Consider the following 24,509-nt stretch of genomic DNA (forward strand, 5'->3'; position numbering starts at 1 on the left):
TATGTTGTGAGCAGTCCTTCCTCCAGGCTCTCTCCAGTTTGCGGCAGGCTAGCTTCGCTGTTCTAAGGGCGGGCGTATACCATGGAGCAACTTTGGGTCTAATTATAGATTTCAGGGGGTTCCTCGGGAGGACTTGATCTAAGGTACTGGAAATCCAGTTATCAAAATTAGTCGTGGCAATATTGGGATTGTTCGCCCTCTGAGGAGGGTGTTTGGTGAGAGCCGATTCCCAGTCGGGGAGCGAAAGCGATGCCCATTTCCTTCCCCAATGCTTATTGGAATTTTGGGGGGTAGGGGGTAGACTTATAGGCCAGGTAAAGGGTATTAAAAAATGGTCGGTCCAGGGTAGTGAGATAGGAGTCTCGACTATGAGACTGTCTATATTACTGTAAATATGATCTAAGAGGTGACCCTTCATGTGTGTCGCCAGAAAGCCTTTTTGGTGTAGGTCAATAGCCTGAAGGTTGGATCGAAGACTATTGGCTGATATATCACAGGGGTCATCCAGATGTAAATTGAAATCACCCAGCAAAGTAAAATTTGCTGAGGAAAGCACGGCATTGGCGGCAATTTCTGTCATGTTAGAGACAAAGTTTTTGGGGGCGCCAGGTGGTCGGTAAACTAAAATGCCGGAAAAAGTGATGGTAGGAGAGAATTCTAAGAAAAAAAGAAGGCTTTCGCAAACTGATGTGGTGGATGAAATAATGCGACATTTATAGCTATCTCTATAGATAATGGCCAGTCCGCCGCCTCTGCCTATTTGCCGGTCCAGATGTTTGAGAGTGTAGCCTTGGGGGATGGCCCACACCGTAGTCGGATCCCTTTCTAACTGAAGCCATGTTTCTGTCAAGAAAAGAGCCTCAGGGTTGAGCTCTTCTATCAGCATGGACAATTCGGTGTGATGTTTCGGTAGGGACCGACAATTAAGTAGAAACATTCTCCTTTTATGTAAGGGGTAAGCTTTCTCAATACAAGAGGGAGATGTACTCCAGCCACATAACGAACAGTGGGACCTAGAATCAGTGGGAGAAATCGAGTGAAGACATAAGGGGCTAATAATAGGACGTAGAGAGCAAAGGGAGGAAAAACTATAAGTGAGGCGAATTCCTACCATGATATCAGCACAAGAATGTAGCTGGAGGCGTCCAGAAGCGTCTGGACGCGGACTGGCGCAGACTGGCTTCTCTTTGGCGCCTCTTCCGCGCGTCGATGGCGCTCCCGCTGCGCGTAACCGCTGCGCGAGTAAACAGGGATTATGTAGATTGGGAGGTGAGGGGAGACTAGACCGTCACCCTCGAAAGATGGCCGCCCGCAAAGGAGCAACCAGGAAGTGCAGGCGCTATTCCTCCCTCCACAAAACAGCATGAATTTGCTGCGGTGGACCGGGGAGTCAGCGCGAGGAAAGGCAGGGGTAACAACAAAATAAAATCACAATTTTTGCAAATACGTTTTAAAAATATATCAGGTTAAAAAACCCTTGCAGCAAAGAATAGCGATGCACACACTAGCGCTACGATGTATTAATCAGTCAGCTTGAGCGCGATAGTGCCCAGCCCTAAATAGTCAGGGAGGGAGGGGAGACTAGACCGTCACCCTCGAAAGATGGCCGCCCGCAAAGGAGCAACCAGGAAGTGCAGGCGCTATTCCTCCCTCCACACAAACAGCATGAATTTGCTGCGGTGGACCGGGGAGTCAGTGCGAGGAAAGGCAGGGGTAACAACAAAATAAAATCACAATTTTAGTAGCATTTAGTTTACAGGCCTTAGGTGCAGGAAGTACCATTTTCTAGGGATTTACAAGTAAATTAAATATGCCAATTATGTATAGTCCAATTTTACCATGTTTTTGGGAGAGAGCACAAACACTTTAGCACTGGTTAGCAGCATTGAAGTGCACAGAGTCCTAAAATCCAAGAAAACTGATTCAGCAAAGGAAGGGAGTGAAGGCAAAAAGTTTGGGGTGACCCTACAGAGAGGGCCAGGTCTAACACCATCTATACTTTGTTTTAGTCGGTGTTCACCAGACCATATATTTGTTGAGATAATCTCATTTCCAACAGCAGTGTCCATACATAGCACTAATAAAGGAACAGTAAATCATCTTCCCACGTTACTGGTAAATTATACCAATCCAGGGTATTTCAGCTCAGAAATGCAAGTCAAAAATGTTCATTTTTATACAAGGTTCAGTTACTGTACATTGATTGTATTGTGAAAATCTTAGGTAAAAGTTCCAGAAGGAAAATATCAACAAACAAGCACAGGAGCAGTGAAAATGCAGCCAAAAGCAGAAGAGCTGAAATTTGTCACAAAGAATGACGGTTACATCCATATTCATCCATCTTCTGTAAATTATCAGGTGAGAAGCATTCACTTTTATTCAAGGATTGGAATCTAAAGTGATACTTAGCCACCTGTTCTGTTTACGGTTCTGCAATTTCTCCTTATTGGAAATGTCACAGGATTATTGAGACACTTTCCCGTTTTGAAAATAAATGTAGACATGTAATTACATATATGTGGTAAGTTAACAATAAGTGAGGGGGTAGTGCATAAGATATCAGTGAGGGGGTGGTTGGTGAATAAGATATCAATTAAATTAAATAAGCAAACTGTAAATAGAAAATAAACTATTTTCTTGATGCCTTAAATGCCATGTTGTTTTCCATCTCTGCCTGTGTTTTCTACACACCTATTATATCTTTGTACATCAAACTAACTATGTCTTCAAAATGAATTACTTGACATATAGTGCAATGAATTCAAACACCCTGCAATATCCAGCCAAACGGTAATCAATCTGTGGCCACTGTGTAGCAAAGAATACTTATTTCTAGAAATTCTTAGTTTAAACAAGCAACAAACACTTGTCCAGTCTTTCTACACTCTGCTGCCTTTTGGTTAGATTCTCACTAGAGAAATACAATATACATACATGCTACAAATACCAGCATAGAGGAAAAAAACAGGAGCTAATTATGTCTGAGTTTTGGCAGCTTGAACGCACTATGCTTTATTTGGTATTGCTGCCTGCCTTTGTCCTTTAATACCCTGTCACTATGGTAATGGCCCATGAGGGGGCACCAGCACGATTATGGTGCTTGCAGGATTTCCCTATACAAATGTCCTCCCCTTATGCAGCCAGAACAGAGTTGGCGATTGTCCTTTAGACAAGGCTGCCTTTAAATGGTGATGTGAAATAAGAAAGCCCACCCACTAAAGATTCTGTGGTTGAAAATATTAAAATATATTTGACTTAAACCTACACCTTCATCAAGTCCTAACCGTGGATATATTTAACCTCATGTGATAAATAACACACAAAAACAGAGAAATCGACCTAAACCCCTAGTGGCATTTGCAGTTTGGTGCATTTTTGCCTGTTTTCTTTACTTCTTAATTTGACTACTCTTGTCATCATGGTTTGTCTAACTGCTGATATGGGATGATATAACCAATACCAGGTCAAGGACAAATTTGTTAAATTTCCTGTTAAGAACCTGTTAATTATGGCATCAAACCTGCCATGAGGTGGTTCCTGAACAACCATGTGTTTTGGCTGATGGTGGAGTTGATCGCATGTTCTTTTCACATGTCCAACAAACAAACAAAGCCAGGGGCAAAACAATTGCTTTAAAGGTTGGTTCACTTAATCAAAAAAATGGAAATTCACTGTGCAAATTCACAGTACAAAGAATACCTTTGAAGGTGCACAACCAAGACAAAACAGCAGTGTACGGCAGCTTTGAGGTGTCAAGGGTTCCTCTGTTCCACTTCCAAATAGAAAAAGGGAATGGAGGTGAGAAACACAGCCTCTTTGAATCAAAGATGTCACTCGTACATGTCAGTCGTTGTCCTAGGGTAGGACATTTTGACCGACCTGTCAGAAGTGGACAGCATGAATATTACAGCAAAACCTTGTTCTCACTTACACTATTTTCCGTTGTGTTACATAAAACCTAATTCCACCCTCTTCAACCTTGCTCCGGGTTAATGAGTCACTGTGTCTGTCAACCGTTTAATCCTAAGGTAGACACCAGTGAAGTGTCTGGTCAGGGGGTTTGTACACAGGACTTGGCATCTAACTTATTTGTGCTGGTTCTGTTTTCATGTATTTCTGGATACACACATTGTGCAAATGTTGCTTTCCTGTAGTTCTGGTTCCCAAATCCTTTAGAGGTGCATGCAAGTTGGAATCACAACTGCTTTTATGTGGTTCATTGTCACAAGAGCTAGTCTGCTTTGTATTCTAGCAGGCATTAATCAGTCACACTCTTGCTTAGTTCTTTACACCACCACTGCAATAATGTATGTAGTCTTAGAGTTGTACTACAACAGCCTGTGGTTCTGATTCTTGTCCAAGCTGCGTTTGGGGATTTAGGAAGGATTTGTATACCTCATCTCTCCCAAATGGACAACACTAACATGTCACAAGAGCGACAGCTGTGGAGCCTGTAACCCTCACCTGAGATTAGGACATGTTATTCATATGAGACAAGATCTGCAATAATCGCTGCCAGTCCAGATAACATACTAAATGAAACTACTGCAAAGTTTATTATAATGTACCACACGCATGTGAAGTTAATTTTCTTTCGGACATGTTTAGGTACTAAATGCTACCATTAATGACTCTATTGCGGTTATTCGGTAAACATTGTGCACCATCTAGCTGTCAAATTCTATAATGCTGTATGGAAACTGACTTTTCAGTTAGATGGGGCTTACAAATAACTGATTCCCCAGCATTGGATCTTTCATAGATTCACAGGCTTGAATAATTTCCTTACACCCTGCATAAAACAAGCAAGATGAAATGAGAGCCATGTCACTTCAGTCTGGTAGCTCCAGTTTGGTCAAGACAGTTCTCGTTCATTGCATACTCTCCATATTCCCCTCATTACTTAGCAGTGCTTACTGTCCAGAGGCAGCATCTGGATACACCACCACAATCTGGCATCATTGCATCGTAGAATCTGACTCCTGAAAAACTTTAGGCATGCACAGCTAGATTTCCCACTAACTTCAGTGCTAGAACCTCGCTGAAGCCAGAGTATCATCATCATCAACAACAAAAATGTGCAGGTCCAGGTGGAAGAGATTCTGTGTTTGGTGTTATTCTCAGGTCATTCATTAATTGACTGCTCTACCCCATATCTTCTGTTTACTACTCCTTGCCAAGCAAGGTCTCAATAACAACTGATGATAGTTCTTCTGGGGACAGTATTCTGTGTCAGGGGCTCATCGAGAGTGCCATTACTCTTCTCTTAGAGAATAGTAAAACAATTACTGAGAAGACTATTTAGGTCTTTCCCACTGGTGTATTATTCCCCTAGTCAATTGGAAATTGAGCATAACTCTATCACAACTCACGCAAAGCCAGTTAAAGCCCATACAGCAGACCGCTGTCAAGTACTTCTGTTGGAAACTCGCAATATTACTAGGGCTCATGTGTCCGTGAGGATCACTTAACACTGACAATAAAGGTGCCTCCTTTCACAAGGTTCGGTGGCCCAATCCGAAACGATTTTATAAAGTGCCTTGTGACTTGCACATAAATGAACAGTCGTTTAAGGTACGTCGCTTAGAACACTACAAGTGCAGTGTAAAGATCTTGCTGCACTCCTTGATTGTTTGCAGATGCCACCGGTTTTCCAACAGACCAACTAAATCTCCCAAGTGCACAAATAAAATCTGTCTCTTTTGGGGAACCTTGTAAAGGCCAACCTCTTTCCAAACAAGGCCTTTCAATGTAGTAAGTAGCAGCTACCACTCGGTCATGGAAAAGCCAACCGTGAGCGCCAAGGGTGAGTGACAACCCATTGAACATGAGGTATACCTTCAATGGCAGCCCTAAATACTGGAGTTCCCCTAGCACTATTAACTGGAGACAGAAGCCACAAGAAAGTCCTCTATAGGGCAGGCAGTTTGATATTATGAAAAGGTAGATTGTTGAGCACATTTTGGAATGCTTCTGCATTTGATCTAGTATTTGCAACTAATGGTTGAGACTGTGATCTTACTAGGATATGGAGACTGCTCTACAGATAATGAATTTGATGATTCTCTATTATAGAAATCTCTATTTAGTGATATTATAATTTGTCCCTCTTTGCCTGGAAATTGAACTTATTTCCTTGGTGGTTACTGTACCTTTGCCTGTGAACTAACATTTGATGTAAAAAGCATACCTGAAAAGTATTTGTACCCATCAAGAAAGTCAGTTATCCTGGGTTCTTTTTACAATTGGAAACTGTGAAGGAAAGATGGTTACTTGGCTGCTTGCCGGGGACATCATATACTTGATATTAGGGAAACATGCCTACTAAGTCTCTTAATCAAATAAAAGAAAGTGTTAATGGTGAGTCACAGAGGATGAGTGATAGTCTAAATACATACAACTCGATTCAGGAGAAAAATTACTTAAGCAAACCTTTCATGGAGAAACTTGATCAATGACCTGGTTTCTTTACTTTTTTCATATAATGCCATTGCCAGACTGTTGAAATCAGTCATGCTGAATGCACTTCACGTTGCAGAGTCCAAATAGTACTTTTTTCCATGTTCACATAGTTCTCTTGTTTCCCCGTTAAGGGAGTAGATTACCTTTCTCCCCTTCTTTCTCCTCACTCTACCCTTTTTGTGTTCTTGGGGATAAAATACCCCCTGCTCTTTTCTCTCCTCCACTCTTCAACCCTCTTCCTACTGCCAAGTCAGTCCCTCCAAATAGGTTTTTCTTTACTCCTGCCGTTTACCTGCACCTTTATCGTAATCCTGATGCTTATACCCTCTTACCGTTACACTTTAGTACCTACCTGTTGATATTAACTAGAAACCCTACCCGTATTCTAGTACGCCACATATAGCCTAGTGCTTTAAACATGCCTAAATACCAGTACATCAGCCTGTTACTAAATCCTAGTACCAATACTCCTTCCTATACTGGAGTGCCTCTACATATATCCTAGTGCCTTTACTGCTGGTTAAATCCTAGTACCTCTACCCCGATCAGTATAGTTGTACCTCTTCCCATGGGTTAGAATGCCACTCAGAGCGATTGCTGGGGTTTGGGCTATTTCAAGCATTCCTCCCATCACCTACTGTGTGTTTCCTCTTAATGCCCTAAATGCCCAGAGGTATGTACAGGTGTGGGCCTGTTCGCTGTGCCACAGAATCCAAGTTATAGCTCTCTGTTGAGGCCTAATGGTCTGTGCTTGCTTATTGTCCCTTCTAATGTGGGCCTCGCCTAGCAGTTCAGGATGGACTGTTCCCATGAAGAGGAGGGTCCGTACTGATTTGTATAAGGCAGGCCTCTGTCTAGAGTGGTACAAAAGGGGGTGGGTAATAGACTGAGCATCCGAATCAATCAAACACTCACACCCAGTCAACAGATCTCGGTTTAATCCATCACCGTTCTTTAGCCCACTCTGCCACTCCAGTTCAGACATGGCCAGTCTGACCCTGTGCCTCATGGGAACAGTCCAGCCCGAACTGCCAAGCCATGCCTTCCCTGGACCGGAATCAAGCTTTCTAGGACCGGTTTCTGGCATTTCAGCCGTCTTCAGCCAGGCTTACTTGAATCCAGTGGCAACGTGAGCAAGGGACTCAACGTCTGAGCATACACTGCCAACTTATGGCGAACAAAGCGGTACAAAAGGGGGTGGTGATAGACGGAGCATCCAAACCAATCAAACACTCAGACGCAGTCAACAGACGTTTGCTAGAGTGGCACAGTGGTTGAAAAACAATGAGCTGGAATGCTATCCAGAGTTATGGCTTGTGGTTAGACTATTTGCGAGGATTCCTCTCAGCACATTTTGCATATTTCTGTAGCCATACCATGTGTGTTTAGCCCTATCTATATTCTGGTACTTCTTCTGTTTCCTCTCTCCATTACTGCTGCACCTTTTTCACCATAACTGTTTGCTGTATTCATGTCCAGTGTGTGTCTTTTTTTTGTTTTTGTCTTTGTCCAATGTCCTCACACCTTTTAAGGAAAGGGGTTTCCTTATTTTGTAAATTCACCAAACTACAGTTTCATCAACTTGGAGTCTGTAGGCTGGTGATCGCCATTTTATGTCCATAATGTGGTAGAGCCTTGCGCATATTCTCCTCTGATAAAAAAAGTCTCAAAGTATTTAAAATCTGGCACTGCAAAGCCCTACAACACAGGCAGAAAACTTGGAGGTGAAGCTGTGAGGCTACCGGTATGGAACAAATGATCTTGAATGTACCTGATCTTACATAACTCCCCATCCTCACTTTATATGCTTGAACTTCCTCTCCAGGTCAGGCATTTTTCCAGTCGCTATTTGGTGTATCATGAGAAGATTAAAACCAGCCGAGTGTTCATAAGAGACTGCAGCATGGTATCTGTATACCCACTGGTTCTTTTTGGTGGGGGACAGGTCAAGATTGAGCTACGAAGGGGAGAATTTGTCATCTCCCTTGATGACGGATGGATTTGTTTTGCAGCAGCATCACATCAGGTATCTTTGATTTTAATCTATTGAATGCCAGATGTTTCTCCTCTTGCATTTATCATTAAAATTGTGTTAGGCCAATGCTGCCTTTGAAATGTATACTTATGTTTGAAATGTGTGGTCTAAAAGGCCAGGATCTCTGTGCACAGTTGGGGAATGATTCCTTGCACTAGTTTCACCAATTATGTGCTACATTGTCTTGATTTTTCTCCTTTTGCCTTGATTTCCCCTGCATATATTGAGTGCTAAGAAACATTTACAGTTTTCATTGAGTGCCATAAAACAAGAATTTCAGATTTTATCAGGAGCAAAGGAAAGCAGTAAAATGCTTAGGCTACTTTAGACACATGCATGTAACATAGATAACCCTCAAATTGTTGTATACCCAAAGGTGGCAGAAAGTAGTCACATACCTCATCTTGTACTGATTGTGCAAGCCCAGGCTTCTGGTAGGTCCATCGCATGACAGTTTCTGTGATCCCCTATCATGGCAAGGGTAGATATAAATTAAACAGCTACAGTAAAAAAGACTGATGCATGATTTCAAAAATAGTTGACAATGAACATAGGAAAAAACATATCCAGACACATAAAGCAAAACACACAAAGTTACAGAAACAGTGTAATACAGACTTACATCTATAATTACAAATTAAATTCACAATAAACTTTTGAGGGTTTGGAGACAATGACAAATGAATACAGAAACAACAATATTTCCTAAAGAATTGACTGCAATAACTATAGTAACGATGCAAACCTAGATAATAGTAGAAAACCAAAGAATATTAATCTTAGTCAGACATTACCAAAAACTTCGAAGAAAGACAAACACTAAGAAATACAGAAGTATTCCGATAAAACAAAAGAAAATAATGGCAATACTCTAAAGAATAATTATAAATAGGACAAGATTTGGGGGGGCGCTAAGTGGCGCACAAGCAAGATGGCTGCACTGCTGTGAGGCTCCTGCAGCTCGGGCCATATATCCGATCTTTTATCCTGCCCAGGAGGTTACGGGGAGTGATCCTAAATAACGACGTAGAGAACATGAGCCTGTCATCCTGTGGTGTTAATTATGGCAGTTGAGGATGCACTGTGCCGCCGCTGAATCGATCAGATTGAAGGACCGTGGTTGCTGCCCAGCGTTGCTAGAACTGTCTGCAGCTGAGAACGGAACGCGATCGCCGCGGCGCCCACGTGGTGTCTGGGCAGCATGTACGATTTTGGCGGCCCTGCGGCTCTCGTGAGCTGTATCGGCGGATGAGGGCTGGACACACCTCTATGGAACCGGCTGCCTCTCGCGCTGCCTTAAGGTAGGCTGGGTTCGAGTGCGATTTTAGACCCTCTGCTGCTTCTTCCCCTCGCAGCTGTGTGCTGTCATGGTACGGCCAAGCGGACAGCACGTTGACTGGATCCTATTGCAAGGCCTTTCGATGCTCATACAACCCACTCAAGGCAATCTCTGGTTACAAAGAAGACCCACATATGCCTTTCTCATAGGGCATTTGAGCGCGACGGTGGGGAGGCCAGAACAACGCTCCCCCAGAGAGGCGGCACTTCAGGATTACTTCAGCCATACTGAGGAGCGGATGTAGCGGGTAGAGGAGGCGGGTGTGCCCCCACCCTGACCACACAACACGGCGTGCACGCAAATGCAGGGATAGAAGCCCTTACTGCATTTCGAAATAGAGAACACATTACCTTGTCCTGGGAGGCATCTCCTTATTATGCTGTCCAACTGGATAAGATACTGCTGCTGTGACAGGGTGAAGATCCACTGACTGCTATTCAGGAGACATAAACGCTCAGCACTGCGGACCGAGAGAGTCCCCTTTGGAATCATATAGAACGTTTGGGCTGAAGCGCTCTGCCCCCGCGCACCTTGGTGGACTCTCAATCTGCAAGAAGTTAGTGTCAAGACGAGCTGCTGCCTACAATATGGGGAAGACTGACGTGAAGCAAACACGGCTGCCCTTCGAAACTGAGAAAATAACCCGCTCGCAACAGGACAAGCCTGAACATACAGGTGGAGAGCAAGCGCAAGGGTCGACACAGGTACAGGAGGATGATGTAAAAGAACTCCTACTGGCAATGCAACAAAGCCTCACCGCTATTGAGAGTAAAATGGACTCTATGAATACTCAAATGGATGCCATTGTACATAAACTGGACAAGCACGACAAACGTATAAAAGAGGCTGAGTACCGCATTTCCGACACTGAAGACAACACGTCAAAAATGCAAAAACAAATGGCGCAGATGGACAAATTGCTTAGAATCATTGCGGCCAAGAACGGAGACCTCAAGGCGCACAGCAGACGCAACAATATTCGCGTTATTGGTATTCCGGAGAGTACCAGTACAGGCAGGATGGAGGAGTTTATCAAGAGACTGCTGCGTGGAGTGATTGGCGCTGGGTTCTTTTCTACACAAATAATAGTTGAGAGGGCCCATTGCTGGCTAGGCCCCAGACCACCACGGAGAGTCCACCCCGTCCAATGATCGCAAGGCTGCTCAATTACCGTGATCGTGATGTGGCCCTCAAAGTGGCCCGGGAGAAGAGGTACCTCACGTTCGAAGGAAACAAATTCACAATCTGAATTCACAATCTACCCCGACTTCACGCCCGCTGTCCAGGAAGCGCTGCGAACATTTATTCCAGCTAATCAAAAACTTCGCCAGGCTCAAATAGATTACGCATTAATGTATCCAGCTCGCCTACGAGTCACGCATCAAGGTAAACAACATTTATTCACTAATACACAAAAAGTGGATGATTACTTGAAGCGCATCAAAACGTCCAAGCGCTCCCTGCGCCACACAGGAACATTTCATCGAGATCGTCGTCCCCAGCCTTGGAATAGACATGAACTCTGTTTGGATTGACCTACATCTCACGCAAGCAGTGCCTCTCCTCTCCTCTGTTCTCCCCGGCCGAGGAGAATTCTCCTGCATTGAATTGGGACAATATGAAGTTGAATTGAAAGCGCGGCAGGAGGACTCCGCTGAGGCGCCATGTACAGATAAGTGCTTCACTGGGACTGTTTGACAAATTGTACAGAGCACCCCTTCCCCTAACAAGTTTTATTTACATACTCCATAACTCGGAGGGAAGGGTGGAATTGTGTGAGACCCTAGGAGTCCCCCCTAAGGGCGATCTCCACTACTGCGGATTATAATACAGTGTTATTTATTTATTTATTTTGGTAATGTGGGTGGGGAGGGAATGACTATTCTGGCATGATTTGGATGCTACATTGGGAGGGGGTGGGATGGGTATTGTTACTGAGGAATGAGACACGATATAAAGGACATGTAAGGAATCTTTATTGTATGCACCGCACCAGATATATGTAGATCTTGTAAAACTCTTGATCCTAGACTGTAATTGCTCTTATGGCTCGCTCTGAAGTTGATCAGAAACTAAATTTATTAACATGAAATGTCAGAGGATTAGGCAACCCACACAAAGGTAGATATGTTTTGGCATTCCTGATCCAACATCAGGTCCAAATTGCAATGCTTCAGGAAACCCATCTGGACCCCCCGCCACACTCCCTTGTGCGCTCGTAAGTGAGCAGAGCATATGGTATTTTCTTCATACTCCTCATATTCCAGTGGGACAGCGATACTGATAAAGAAACATACTCCATTTACCCCATGTGGCATGACACAGAATCAGCTAGGATGATGGTGCATAATATGGTGTGCTTTCTTGTTACCAGACCTCTCTGCAACATTTTATCCTGTCTTCTACAAAGATATGCCTCAGTCTCTGGCAACACATGATGCAATATTGGATATTTGCACTTTTCCCCAGAAAATCTTCACTCACTAGATCAAATTAGTATGTTTCCTTTTAAAAACAGTTTCCATTACCTAGTGCAACCCCAAAGATCTGTACTTTCACTGGTTTATTACTATGCATCTATGGCACCTCATCCGAGCATACCGTAATACTGCAAAATTGGCTTCCACATGTATGGAGATGACACTAATTTACCTCACCTTAGAGGATAACTGAGGGGCCAGGGTGGTTGTCATAAGTTATCCAACTTAAGCAGGTCTAGCAGTAACTTGATAAATTTGAAAAGATGCAATATCGTGTGGTATGTGTCTTTGTGGCTTGAGACACAGTAACCACATCACATCTAATGATACTCCATTGGTTGGCGATTGAAGAGACATCATAATTAGAGGTTCTCTGTACAGCCCACAAGGCTGTGTACCTCCCCACTCTCTGGCCTAACCAGGAACCTCTATCCATAACCAAACATTTAAATGACTGATTTTACAAGCCACACAAGCTCAAATGATTTGGCAGCAGTTTTCCTACAACCCTTCTCAACCCTAGAGCATTGAATACATCTAAACTATGTACTGTTTCAGAAGGAACAGAAACCCCATGTCTTCTGCTAGGCCTATCTCTTAGGCACATCTCACTTTGCAAAGGGAATTCTATAGCTCACTGGTAAATAGACAAGGGGCTGATCAACACCTCTCACTCCTTGGTGAGTTAGAAGCCTAAAACCAGTCCTCCCCAATTGTCTATTACCTGACAAGTAATAGAAAGGGCTCCAACATTCAAAGAGGTAAGGTTTTTTCCTGATTCTTTACGCTTGGGGGGAAGCTATATTCAATAGATTTGGAACGTATTCTGTAAGTCTGCCCAGGGAGCAAATTGTTTTAGGAAGTGCTTACCTCTACCTGCCTACCGCCATTCTGAGGCTGCAGCAATGTAGTATGAACTGCATTACAAAACCCTTTAAGAAATACAAATTGAAAGATTATATGCACATCTGTAAGGACTTTGTTGTTTTTTTTATATGAAATCACTAGCTTTTTCAATTTGTCGCATAATGAAGATCTGTTCCCACTTCTCTACCTTAGTGTTCAGCCTTAGGTTGAAAATATCAGCAAACGGAGTTATAGTCCAATTTAGAGGTCACCAATGCATGAACAACTGTCTTGTGAGTGCCTTCAGGAACCAAATGCAAGATATTTGAGAGTAGCAAAACAGCTCACAAAATTGCCTTTATTTGGGGTTCAAAAGAAAGGTTAGAATCAGATTTGACAATCACATTTCTTATGATTGTAGCAACCAAAGGAGGGGATCTAAGTTCAACCCCTCATCAATTACAAGAGCCAGGAATGTATTTAGCACTAGAAAAATGATCTTTGTTTTATCAGAATTGAGCTTGAGACAATTCATCCCCTCTACAACTGACTTAACTTAATAACACTGTTTAAAGAGCTCAGAGCTTCAACATCATTCTTCTGAGAGAATAGGGGCTGTGTGTCATCAGCCTATGAGACCACACGCAGACCCCATGACTAAACAAGGCTCACTAGAGGCTCCAAATTAAAATTCAAGAGGGTGGGGCTCTGTGCAGAGCCATGTGGAACCCCACACTCAAGTTGTTTAAAGGTAGAGATGTAAGGAGAAATAAATACTGCCTGCGACCTGTCTGCAATAAAGGATTTAAGTCAGGCCAAGGCTTGTCCTCGTATTCCATTTCTGCTAAACCTATTTAGCAGAATTGGGTGAGAAACTGTGTCAAATGCTGGGTACAAATCAAGTAAAACCACCATCGCTGAGGATTTCTGGTAAAGATTCTCCTTTATAAAATCTCACCTCAAGCAAGGCCAATTATGTGCTAAAACCTGAACGGAATCCAGATTCAGAATCAGGTGATGGGACTTTAAAAAATAGTAGAGTTGTCTTTTGACTAGCTTCTCCAACAATTAAGCCACTAAAGGCAGGAATGAGATGAGTTTAAAAATACGTAAAATATTAGGGTATCATTAGGTTTCTTTAGTACAGGGAGCAGAAGAGTCTGCTTCCATAAGTTCCAGAGAGGTATTCAACAGTTTGACCCAGTATTGGAACTTTCATAGATTCCCATGCTTTTGTATCATTCCCTGTCGTTGGAATGGGAGTCTCGGTAACAAAATAACATAGCAGTAGGTACAAAAGAGAAAGAAAAAGGCCTAGGTCTCATTCCTTTTTGTAGCATATCCACCTCTTTTTGTAAAAGAGACCAAACTAGGCATCAGCCAATCAGAAGAGCCTCAACCCATAGAACCCTCCTGAAGGAACCTCAGAGCCTTAGATTTTCTACCGCACGTTGTGTTTAGGGAGTCTCCTTTGAGCTCTGCTCAATCTCTACTCTTTCAGAAGTTTTTCTTCAGGATTTCTCTTCAAAATTGTTAGCTGTCCCTTCCAGGATGTCTGATAAGGAAAAGAAGAAGGACCTTTTCAAGCCATGTTCCACCTGTGGCAAGAAAAGATTATTTGTTGAGGATAAGCAAAAAGATTGCATCTACTGCCTCTATCCTGATCATAAGGCTGCGGACTGCAAGATCTGCCACACCTTTTCAACCAAGACCCTCCGGGATCATGAGGGTAGGCGTCTTACATGGCTCCAGAAGTTGAAGTCCAGAAAAGACACAGTCTCTAGTGACAGTGAGGACTCTTCATCAGCGTCATCGACTAGAAGGTCAGTCAAAAGGGGTAGTGGTTCCCCTTCTCCTTCTGTGGAGCATCCTTCTAAGGCCTCAAAAAAGACCCCCAGAGAGTCTGAGAGCCAAGGTCCAGTCGAATCTCCTCACCATGGTGAAAATGAGAGGGTAGGACCATCTACGCCTTCTTCGGGTATGAAGACTGATCCAGCCTTCAAAAAACCCTCTTCTCAGTCTTCTGGAAAGTCTGACAGAAGTTCCACGTCGTCGACGATGAAGGCGTCGTCGACGAAGGAACTGAAGCCTAAGCTTAAAATGGTACCGTCGACGGGCTCCTCCACGGGACAATCGACGTCGATGGGATCGTCGACGAGGAAGGAGTCGTCGATGGCAGTAATAGCGTCGACGACGAAGATTTCGACGACGAAGATTTCGACGACAATAGCGACGTCGACAAAGATGTCGACGACAGCGACGACGAAGTGTTCGTCGGCGGTGGTGACGACGACAATATTGACGACGACGGCGGCAGGAGCGTCGATGGTGTCGTCGACTGCATTGACGACGCCCATCTCGTTGTCGAGTGTTCTTTCGTCGACGGCGCCTATTCCGTCGACGAATCCAACAACGGCAGTATTATCAGCACCAGTGTCGACGGGATCGTCGACGATTTTATCGTCGGAGAAAAGAATTACGATTTCTATGACCAGGATTACACAGGACATGACATCTCCTAGGAGAGTTATCCCCTTGCCTTCAGCTCTACTTTTAGAGGAGGATGAGGATGAATCAGAGGATGACGATCAGGACTCATATGGCTATGCAAACAGTCCATCCCAGCTTCTGGTTAAATGCCAAGAAACGGATTCTGACGGAGAGTACAACCAGGAATGTGGTTATCATCATCATTCTGCCCAGCCACAACAGCACTCGAGACAAGATATGGTGTCTGTACCATCATCTTTCTTGCAGGACCTTCACAACATGCTACAGGATTACAAGTCTAGATGTTCACAACTAGCTGCTGTTCCAATTGCGCAAGCCATGCCTGTCCCTGCGGCTCCAGCAATGGCTGCTCCCGAATTGCCGGCCCAGGTGTCATCTCAGCCACAGACACCGGTTACACAGGAGCCTTCAATTCCATTGGACACCCATGATGATTCCTGGGATGAGGATCAAAATTTTGATGACCGGACGGATCAAGGTACAGAATGGGATGAATATGTCATCCCAGACACAGCATCTCCATGTCCGGATCCGGTGGACTCCCCGCCAGCGGATACAGGGGGGTTTCATAAGCTAATGGAGAGAGCGGCTGGCAGATTCAAACTATCAATGCCGTCTGATGCCACCGAATGTTTCTTATATGCTTTTAAAGAATCTTATAAAAAAAACAACAAGATCTATCCCTATTGTCCAGCATCTTTGGGATGAAGGCCTTAAGGTAATGAAGAATCCAGCGACGGCGGTCCCTGTACTACCGCGCCTCGACAAAAAATACAAAGCGCCTGAGGATGGTCCGGCGTCTTTGACGGGACACCGAAGACCGTACGGTAATTTCACAAGCTGCACAAATGAAGTCACGCAACCCCTCAGCTCCTTTGACAACTCCTCCAGATAAAGAGGGCAGGAGGTTAGACAACGCCGGGAAGAGGTTCTCTTCAATGGCGAGGCTTCTAGTGCGGGCAGAAAATGCCTTGGCGATATTGGGCAGATACGATCGCCAACTATGGTGTGATGTTTCGCCATACTTGGATCAACTTCCTCCAGAGTCAAAGACAGAAGCTAAAAAGGTTTTGCAAGAAGGGGAGGCAACATCAATGAAAGTCATAGACTGTGCCATGGACATTGCCACGGCGGCTTTTCGTTCTTTGGCTGGGGCTGCAGTCCTTCGTCGCCAGGGATGGCTTAAGGCGACTTGGTTTAGACCCGAAATCCAGAATAAGATCCTGGATCTACCTTTTGATGGAGAGGCATTATTTGGAAAATTGATAGATGACACTCTCCAAGATATTAAAAAGGATACTAAGACTGCTAAGTCTCTGGGTACGCTTCAGTACCGTAAAGCTCCTTTTAGAGGTTCCAGAGGCAAAAGCACCACCTACAGAGGCTCTTATCAGCAGCAAAGGTACTCATCATATGGCTCAGGTTCGCAACAGTACCGCCAACCTTATCAGCAAAGGCAAGGCCAGTCCTCGAATTTCTCAAGACCTAATAACAGAGGGAAGCAGGCTCGCCAAGGACGTGATACGTCCAAGAGACAATAGCGGTCTCCTGGCTCTTCCTACTGTACCCACCTCCGCAAGATCATCAGTAGGAGGCAGGGTGTCACAATACCTTCAGGATCGGTCCAAGATAACATCAGACCGATGGGTGCTCAACATCATTCGAAAGGGCCATACTTTGGAATTCATGCAAATCCCACCATCCAAGCCCCCTGCTGCCATTCCATCAAAACATATGCGTCTTCGGCAGCTCAAAGTTCATCAAATGCTCCTGAAGGGTGCTATAGAGCCAGTCCCCTCCGCCCAAAGAGGAGAAGGATTCTATTCCAGGTTCTTCCTGGTAAGTAAGACGCTAGAGAAATGGCGCCCCATTTTAGATCTCAGGGAGCTCAACACCTATCTCATCTCCCTGTCTTTCCGGATGGTCTCTCTTCAAAACATTCTACGTCTCATCAATCCAGGGGATTTCATGGCCATGCTCAGTCTCGAAGATGCGTACTTTCATGTGCCGATACACCCAGCACACAGAAGGTTTCTACTATTTACAGTAGCCAAGAGCCACTTTCAATTCAGGGTTTTACCCTTTGGTCTTCGCTCAGCCCCGAGGATCTTCACAAAGGTGCTGGCACCAGTAGCAGCGTTTCTACGGAGGAATCACTTTCAGGTCTTCCCTTACCTGGACGATTGGTTGCTGAAGGCTCCGTCCAGGGAGGCAGCGAGGGAAGCGGTCGACGCATGTACAAACCTGTTTCTGAACTTAGGTCTCACTTTAAACAAAGAGAAGTAATCTCTGGTCCCGTCCAGGACAGCATGCTTCCTGGAAGCCATCTTGAACTCGATTCTCAAGAAAGCTTTCCCAACCTTGGAGAGGCAGAAAAAACTGCAGACCATGGCGCTAGAATTACAAAGAAGAAGGTGTCTTTCAGTACGCCGCTACAAATCTCTTCTGGGGGTATTTTCTTCATGCATTCCTCTAATTCCACACTGCAGATTGGGGATGCGTCCTCTTCAGGAGCAACTGGACATCCAATGGAAACAGATTCACGGGTCGTTCGACGACAGGGTGACCATCACCTCGGCAATGAAAAAAGTTGCCTTGTGGTGGACAAAGCGGGAAAACTTGTCCCAAGGACTATCCTTCGTAAGCGATCCGTCTCCTCAGGTGGTGACGACGGATGCGTCGTTGGATGGTTGGGAGCAGTACTGCAGGACCTGCATGTCAGTGGACATTGGTCTCCTCAGAACCGTCGGCTCCACATCAATCTCTTGGAGCTCAGAGCAATCAAACTGGCTCTTCAAGCTTTCCTCCCTCGCCTAAGAGGTTCAAAGGTTCTCATCTGGACGGACAACACCACGGCCATGCATTACGTAAACAAAGAAGGGGGAACCAGGTCTCTCCCGTTGTCTCAGGAAGCTCAAGAAATCTGGGAATGGGCGATCCTTCACGGGATGTCACTACAGGCAGAACACCTGCCAGGGATTTTAAACGAGAATGCCGACAGACTAAGCAGATTATCCTCGATAAGTCACAAGTGGGAACTGAACCAGCGGGTTCTGGACGAGGTCTTTCAACAGTGGGGCAAACCTGCAATAGATCTATTTGCCACACCGACCAACAAGAAATGCCGGTCTTATGCAAGCAGGCTTAACCACCGAGGATCATTGGGGAATGCACTTTCGATAGCCTGGTCAAGGACATTTGTCTACGCCTTTCCCCCCCATTCCACTGATCCCGAGGCTTATCAGGAAGATCAAGGTAGAACCATGCAAGATGATCTTGATAGCCCCTGCTTGACCGAGACAGTTCTGGTTCACGGAACTCCATCTGTTGTCGCTGGCTCCTCCTCTTCCCTTGCGAACCATTCCAGACCTTCTCACAATGTCCGAGGGGCAAATTTGGCATCCGGATCCAGAGTAATTGCACCTGACAGCATGGCTCCTGAACAGCGAGAATTTATGAATCTTCCCATCTCTAATGAAATAAAAGAAGTTCTCTCCCAGGCTAGAGCCCCTTCCACGAACAAGACTTACCGTCTCAAATGGAAGAGATTTTGCATTTGGTGCCGAAAAGAGGGTGTTGACCCTTTTTCTTCAGAACCTCATCAACTTCTACCTTATCTTTTGTCCTTGGCTAAGACGGGGCTGGCCCATTCATCCATAAAAGTTAATTTGGCAGCAATTTCTAGGTACAGACGTTCTGAGTCTGGACCTTCTCTTTGGTCTTCCAGGATAGTTCAACAGTTTCTCAAAGGATTGTTCCGCGTCTATCCCCCGGTGAGGCCTCCGTCTCCAACTTGGCAATTGAATTTGGTCCTCACACAGCTCATGAAGGGCCCCTTTGAACCAATACATCGATCAGACATGAAATTTCTTTAATCGAAATTGGCTCTCCTTCTTGCCCTCACATCAGTAAGACGCATTGGGGAGTTGCAGGCTCTCACAATCCAAGAGCTGTTTCTCCAATTCAAAAGGAATACAGTAATCTTGAGAACTAACCCAAAGTTCATACCCAAGGTGCCCTCGGACTTCCACTTAAATGAGCCGGTTATTCTTAAAGCTTTCTTTCCTCACCCTACTACACCAGCGGAGAGGTCACTGTATTCTCTGGATGTACAACGGTGCTTGAAATTTTATTTAGATCGCACCAAGGGATTCCGTAAATCCTCCCAATTGTTCATTGCTTTTGGTGGTCCTTGCAAAGGCCTACCCTATCAAAACAGGGTATTGCGAGGTGGATTACAAGTGCCATTCTACATTGCCATACTGAAGCCGGTAAGCCACTGACCAGCAGAGTTAGAGCGCATTCCCCAAGATCAGTGGCTTCTTCAACAGCTCTCTTCGCAGGGGTGCACATCAAAGACATTTGCAGAGCTGCGACTTGGAGCAGCGTGCACACCTTTACAAAGCATTACTGCTTGGAATCCTTGCAACAGGAGGACACGGCCATGGGCCAGGCGGTCCTGAGGAACCTCTTCCACTAATTGGTGAGCTTTCCTTTCCATCCCACCTTCCTTTATTCTGCACATTTTGTATCTTCATGTATTGATGGCTATTGCAATGTATATTTATGCCACAAATGTGTTTTTATTGCTAACTGCTTGCTACCCTGATACAAAAGCATGGGAATCTATGAAAGTTCCAATACTGGGGCAAGAAAACAAGTTACTTACCTGTAACTTTGGTTTCCCAGTACTGGTAACTTTCATAGATTCCCATGCGCCCACCCACCTCCCCGAGGAAAGCTCAGCCTTCAGCAGATATGGTGACTGTTAAACAACGGCTACGAAAATCTGAGGTTCCTTCAGGAGGGTTCTATAGGGTGAGGCTCTTCTGATTGGCTGATGCCTAGTTTGGTCTCTTTTACAAAAAGAGGCGGATATGCTTCAAAAGGGAATGAGGCCTAGGCCTTTTTCTTTCTCTTTTGTACCTACTGCTATGTTATTTTGTTACCGAGACTCCCATTCCGACGACGGGGAATGATACAAAAGCATGGGAATCTATGAAAGTTACCAATACTGGGGAACCAAAGTTACAGGTAAGTAACTTGTTTTCTTATTCAAATTGGGAATCACAAGAGTGGAAGCAAGCTTTAAGAAATCAGGAGGGCATTGGTTTAAAGGTAATGCCAATATGCATTTGGCTAATTCAGCAGTGGGATCTTCCAGAGAGATATAGGTAAGGCAGTAAGTAAAGAGCCAGAAGATGGACTGGGAATCCTCTTCCAGATCAGTCAAACTTGAGTTGGAAACCGATCATAAGTTGCTTGAACTTTCTTACAGAAGAAATTTGACAGATCCTCACATAATTTGATTGAAGGTTATCCCTCCCACCCCTCCCCCTGGAGCCTTTGAGTTCTGCCGGGGTGTTAGGCGGCCACACCTCTGTCAGCACCAGAACCATGGACCTGGAAGTTAAAGTGCAGGACCTGGAAGGCCAAATGGAGTGTTTGGAGACTTTGATTAACCTTCTCTGCGGCCAACTTAAGACCTCAATTCTGAAAAGTGAGTACCTCGAAAATAGGCCGGGAAGAGAGAATGTGGATTCAGAATCTGCAGGAAGGTACATAGGGACTGGACCTGGAGGCCTTTACTCAAGGTTTCTTCGCTGAGCTGCTCTGTGAGACCCAACTGAAAGTGAAGATTGAAAGAGTGCCCAGGGGGGCCCTCCTACACCAGGTGAAAAACACCGTTCGAGGGATGTGCTGATCAAGCTGCACTCCTTCGAGGTGAAAGAAGCGATTCTTAAAGCAGCTCGAAAATCCAATGAGGTCTCCTTCCAAGGAATGTCCTGCTCCATTTTTCAGGATATTGCCCCAGCTACACTGCAAGACGTATACAATTCAGGCCAATTAATTACTGACAAGCTCCGGCAGGAAAACATCAAATATAGATGGACATATCCCTTTGGCTTGGCGTTTGACTTCCACAAGTCCCATCATGTCACTGGTTTCCAGGAGGCATCATAGCTTCTCGGCCTCTCATCTCATTTGGAGCGGGCAGCGGATGGCGAGGTTGGCGGACCTACAGGCTCCCCACCGGGACTCAACAAAGACAGACAATGGCAGTCCCAATCACATCAAAAGACGCACAAGAGACACTGAAGAAACTTGCCCCCACACCCAACAGTGAAGTCATGGAACTTTCGAAGGGCTCCCCAGCTGAGAGGTGGGGGGGGGGTAAGGCTTCTTGAACTGCTGGGTTAGTCGGTCAATGGGATTGACCTATTGCAGTGGCCCATGGGTGATGACCAGGCCCAGGCGGGGCACAGCTCCCTCACTTTCTTTCTTCCTCTTTTTCAGTTCGCATTCTTATGTCCTTTCAACTTCCTACATTTCCAACTCTCTTAACAACTCTACTAAGATTCCCTTAGCGGGTTCAGTCCAAGACTCCTGAAAGAAGGTATTGTAAGGTAAATACTGTTACACCTACTGGGAGGGACAGTTTGGTGTTTTGTTTGTGTAATGGGATACATCTTACCTTTTTACCTTTTAGTTTGGTACATGAGGGAACTTATACGCAACCAGGATTGGAATGTACAGAAAACAGGAGGAAGATTCTTGATAGATTACTGAAAGAGAATACAGAGCGGGCCGGACTTGGTGGGGATATTACAAGGTTATATGTTATAGCTGAGATCTCTGCCTTGCCCTAGATTTTGGTTCTCACGACCTTGACTTGCAATGTGTGCCAAGAGACAGAAATTGTGAAAATATATTACCAACCAAAGACATGATGTGGTAGCATTCCAAGAAACCCATCTTAAACGCTCCGAGGAACACGGCCTGAAACATAAAACCTAGCCAATTATATATAATTCCTCAGAATCCTCTAAACCCAATTAATTGGCGTTATTTTCCCACTCATCCTTGCGATTTACACTAGAGGGCTTCAAAACTGATAAGGAGGGATAGATATGTCATGGCGAAGGGTCACATACCGGGTCATCATTGAACTTTTGCTACACTCGACGGACCCAACACTAATCTAGCCTTGTTCTTACATACATTTCCTCCTGCTTTGGGGGACTTTGTGGAAGGGGTCATAATAGGCATGGGTGACTTTAATCTCACTTGGGACTCGGGGACAGACAGCATGCACCCACAATGCTCGACCATGGGTAGCTTGCCTAAAGCTTTGGAAAAAGCCTTGAGATAGCTGGGCCTACTGGATGCTTGTCGTATGCAGCATCTGAATGGCCAGTATTATACCTTCTTCTCACAATCACGTAGAAGCTATTCTAGCCTAGACTATGTTTTTGTAAGCAATACTTTACTCCAGGCCTTACAAGTGGCCACATTTTACCCCATAGCGCTCTCCAATTACATGCTGGTGTTCTTAAGCCTAGACTGGGAGGCCAGGCCCCCGAAATACAAGAGGTGTTTTTTCCCAGGATCTTTAATTTGTGATTTTAAACTTCTGCTTGATGCCCTAAGAAAGACCATACACGATAACTTTCATGACAAGAATCCAAATCACACCTCTCTACTGAATAATTGGGACACCTTTAAGGCGGTGCTACAGGGGAAATGCATAGTGTTCAACTCCTCCCTCAATAGGCTGAGGACTAAGGAAAGACAGACACTGGAGGCAGAGCTCCAGATGGCGGAGCGCCTTCACAAGGACAGCCCTACTCTTCTCCGCTAGAAAAAGGTCCCAGCACTTACGGGGAACTAAACGCGATCTATAATAACTGGGTAAAGCTTACCCTTCTCCGCCTCCAATGCATGACATACGAGCAAGGTAATAAAGTGGGCTCTCACTTGGCAAGACAACTGAGGGTTAAAAAGGAGAAAGAATATATAGGAGACCTTTGCAGTGAACAAGACAGGTATCAACCGCGTCACAGAAAAGGCCCAGGTCATCGGACAGTACTAATAATACTTATGCACTGTGGATGAAACTAAAGTAGCTGAGCAGTTCTATTATTTGCATAGCGTGACCCTGCCTCAAGTCTCAGATGCCCAAAACAAATAACTGGGGAGCCCCATCTCAGAGGATGAAGTTAGCAAAGCGATAGCAAACCATAAATGCCACAAATCACCCGGCCCAGACGGACTAAGTGCCCAAGTTTCCAAAACATCCATGGCAGAACTGATCCCCCACTTGGTTTTGCTGTTCAACCACATGGCCGACACCGGAGCGGTCACTGCTTCCATGAGCAAAACACTGGCATCTCGCGTACCCAAACAAGGCAAACCAGAGGAAGTGCGGTTCCACCCGCCCAATCGTCTTACTAAACCTAGATGCTAAATTGTACTCCAAAATCCTGCCACCCGATTCTACGACCTACTCCCAGACTTAATCCATCCGGATCAATCTGGATTTATTAAGGGCAGGCAAACACACAGTAACATCAGAAGGGTGGTCTGCCTGATTGAAAAGGTCTCCAAAAAGTCAGTACCAGCCGTTCTTTTAACGCAAGGCCTTTGATCGCGTGGAATGGCCCTTTCTCCTCCATACTCGGAAGGAGTTTGACTTCGGTGACAGATTTCTAACTATGATTAGGGTCAATTGAGCGGCACCCACAGCAAGGGTGTTGGTCAGTGGTGCTAGCTCTTTGGTATTTTCTTTCGGGAGGGGGGCTCCCTTTCCCCCCTATTGTTTGCCCTGAGTATCGAGCAACTGGCAGCCATGATACGCCAAACTCATGGATCAAAGTAATTCAATTCGCGGCTGAAGACCATAAAATTTCCCTCTTTGCAGATGACATCCTGTTGTCCCTGGCCTCACCTCGCAGCTACCCTAGAGGAATTGTGCCGGTTTGAAGATGTGGTGGGGTTTTGCATTAATCCAACCAAATTGCACGTGCTAAACTCAGCAGTCCCTCCCGCGGACACA

At 45.0% G+C, this 24,509-nt stretch overlaps 1 protein-coding gene across 2 annotated transcripts in view; it reads left to right on the top strand.

Annotated features, from left to right (window-relative positions):
• DHX57 (DExH-box helicase 57) overlaps positions 1 to 24,509 on the top strand; it is a 539,830-nt gene that overhangs the window by 491,795 nt on the left and 23,526 nt on the right. For both annotated transcript variants that reach the window (XM_078649008.1, XM_078649007.1), the window contains 2 exons: positions 2,224 to 2,358; positions 8,288 to 8,488. In XM_078649008.1, coding sequence (XP_078505134.1) covers positions 2,224 to 2,358; positions 8,288 to 8,488 — 336 coding nt within the window. The remainder of the gene's footprint in view (positions 1 to 2,223; positions 2,359 to 8,287; positions 8,489 to 24,509) is intronic.

Source organism: Lissotriton helveticus, chromosome 6, assembly GCF_964261635.1.
Source record: "Lissotriton helveticus chromosome 6, aLisHel1.1, whole genome shotgun sequence".
Lineage (NCBI taxonomy): Eukaryota > Metazoa > Chordata > Amphibia > Caudata > Salamandridae > Lissotriton > Lissotriton helveticus.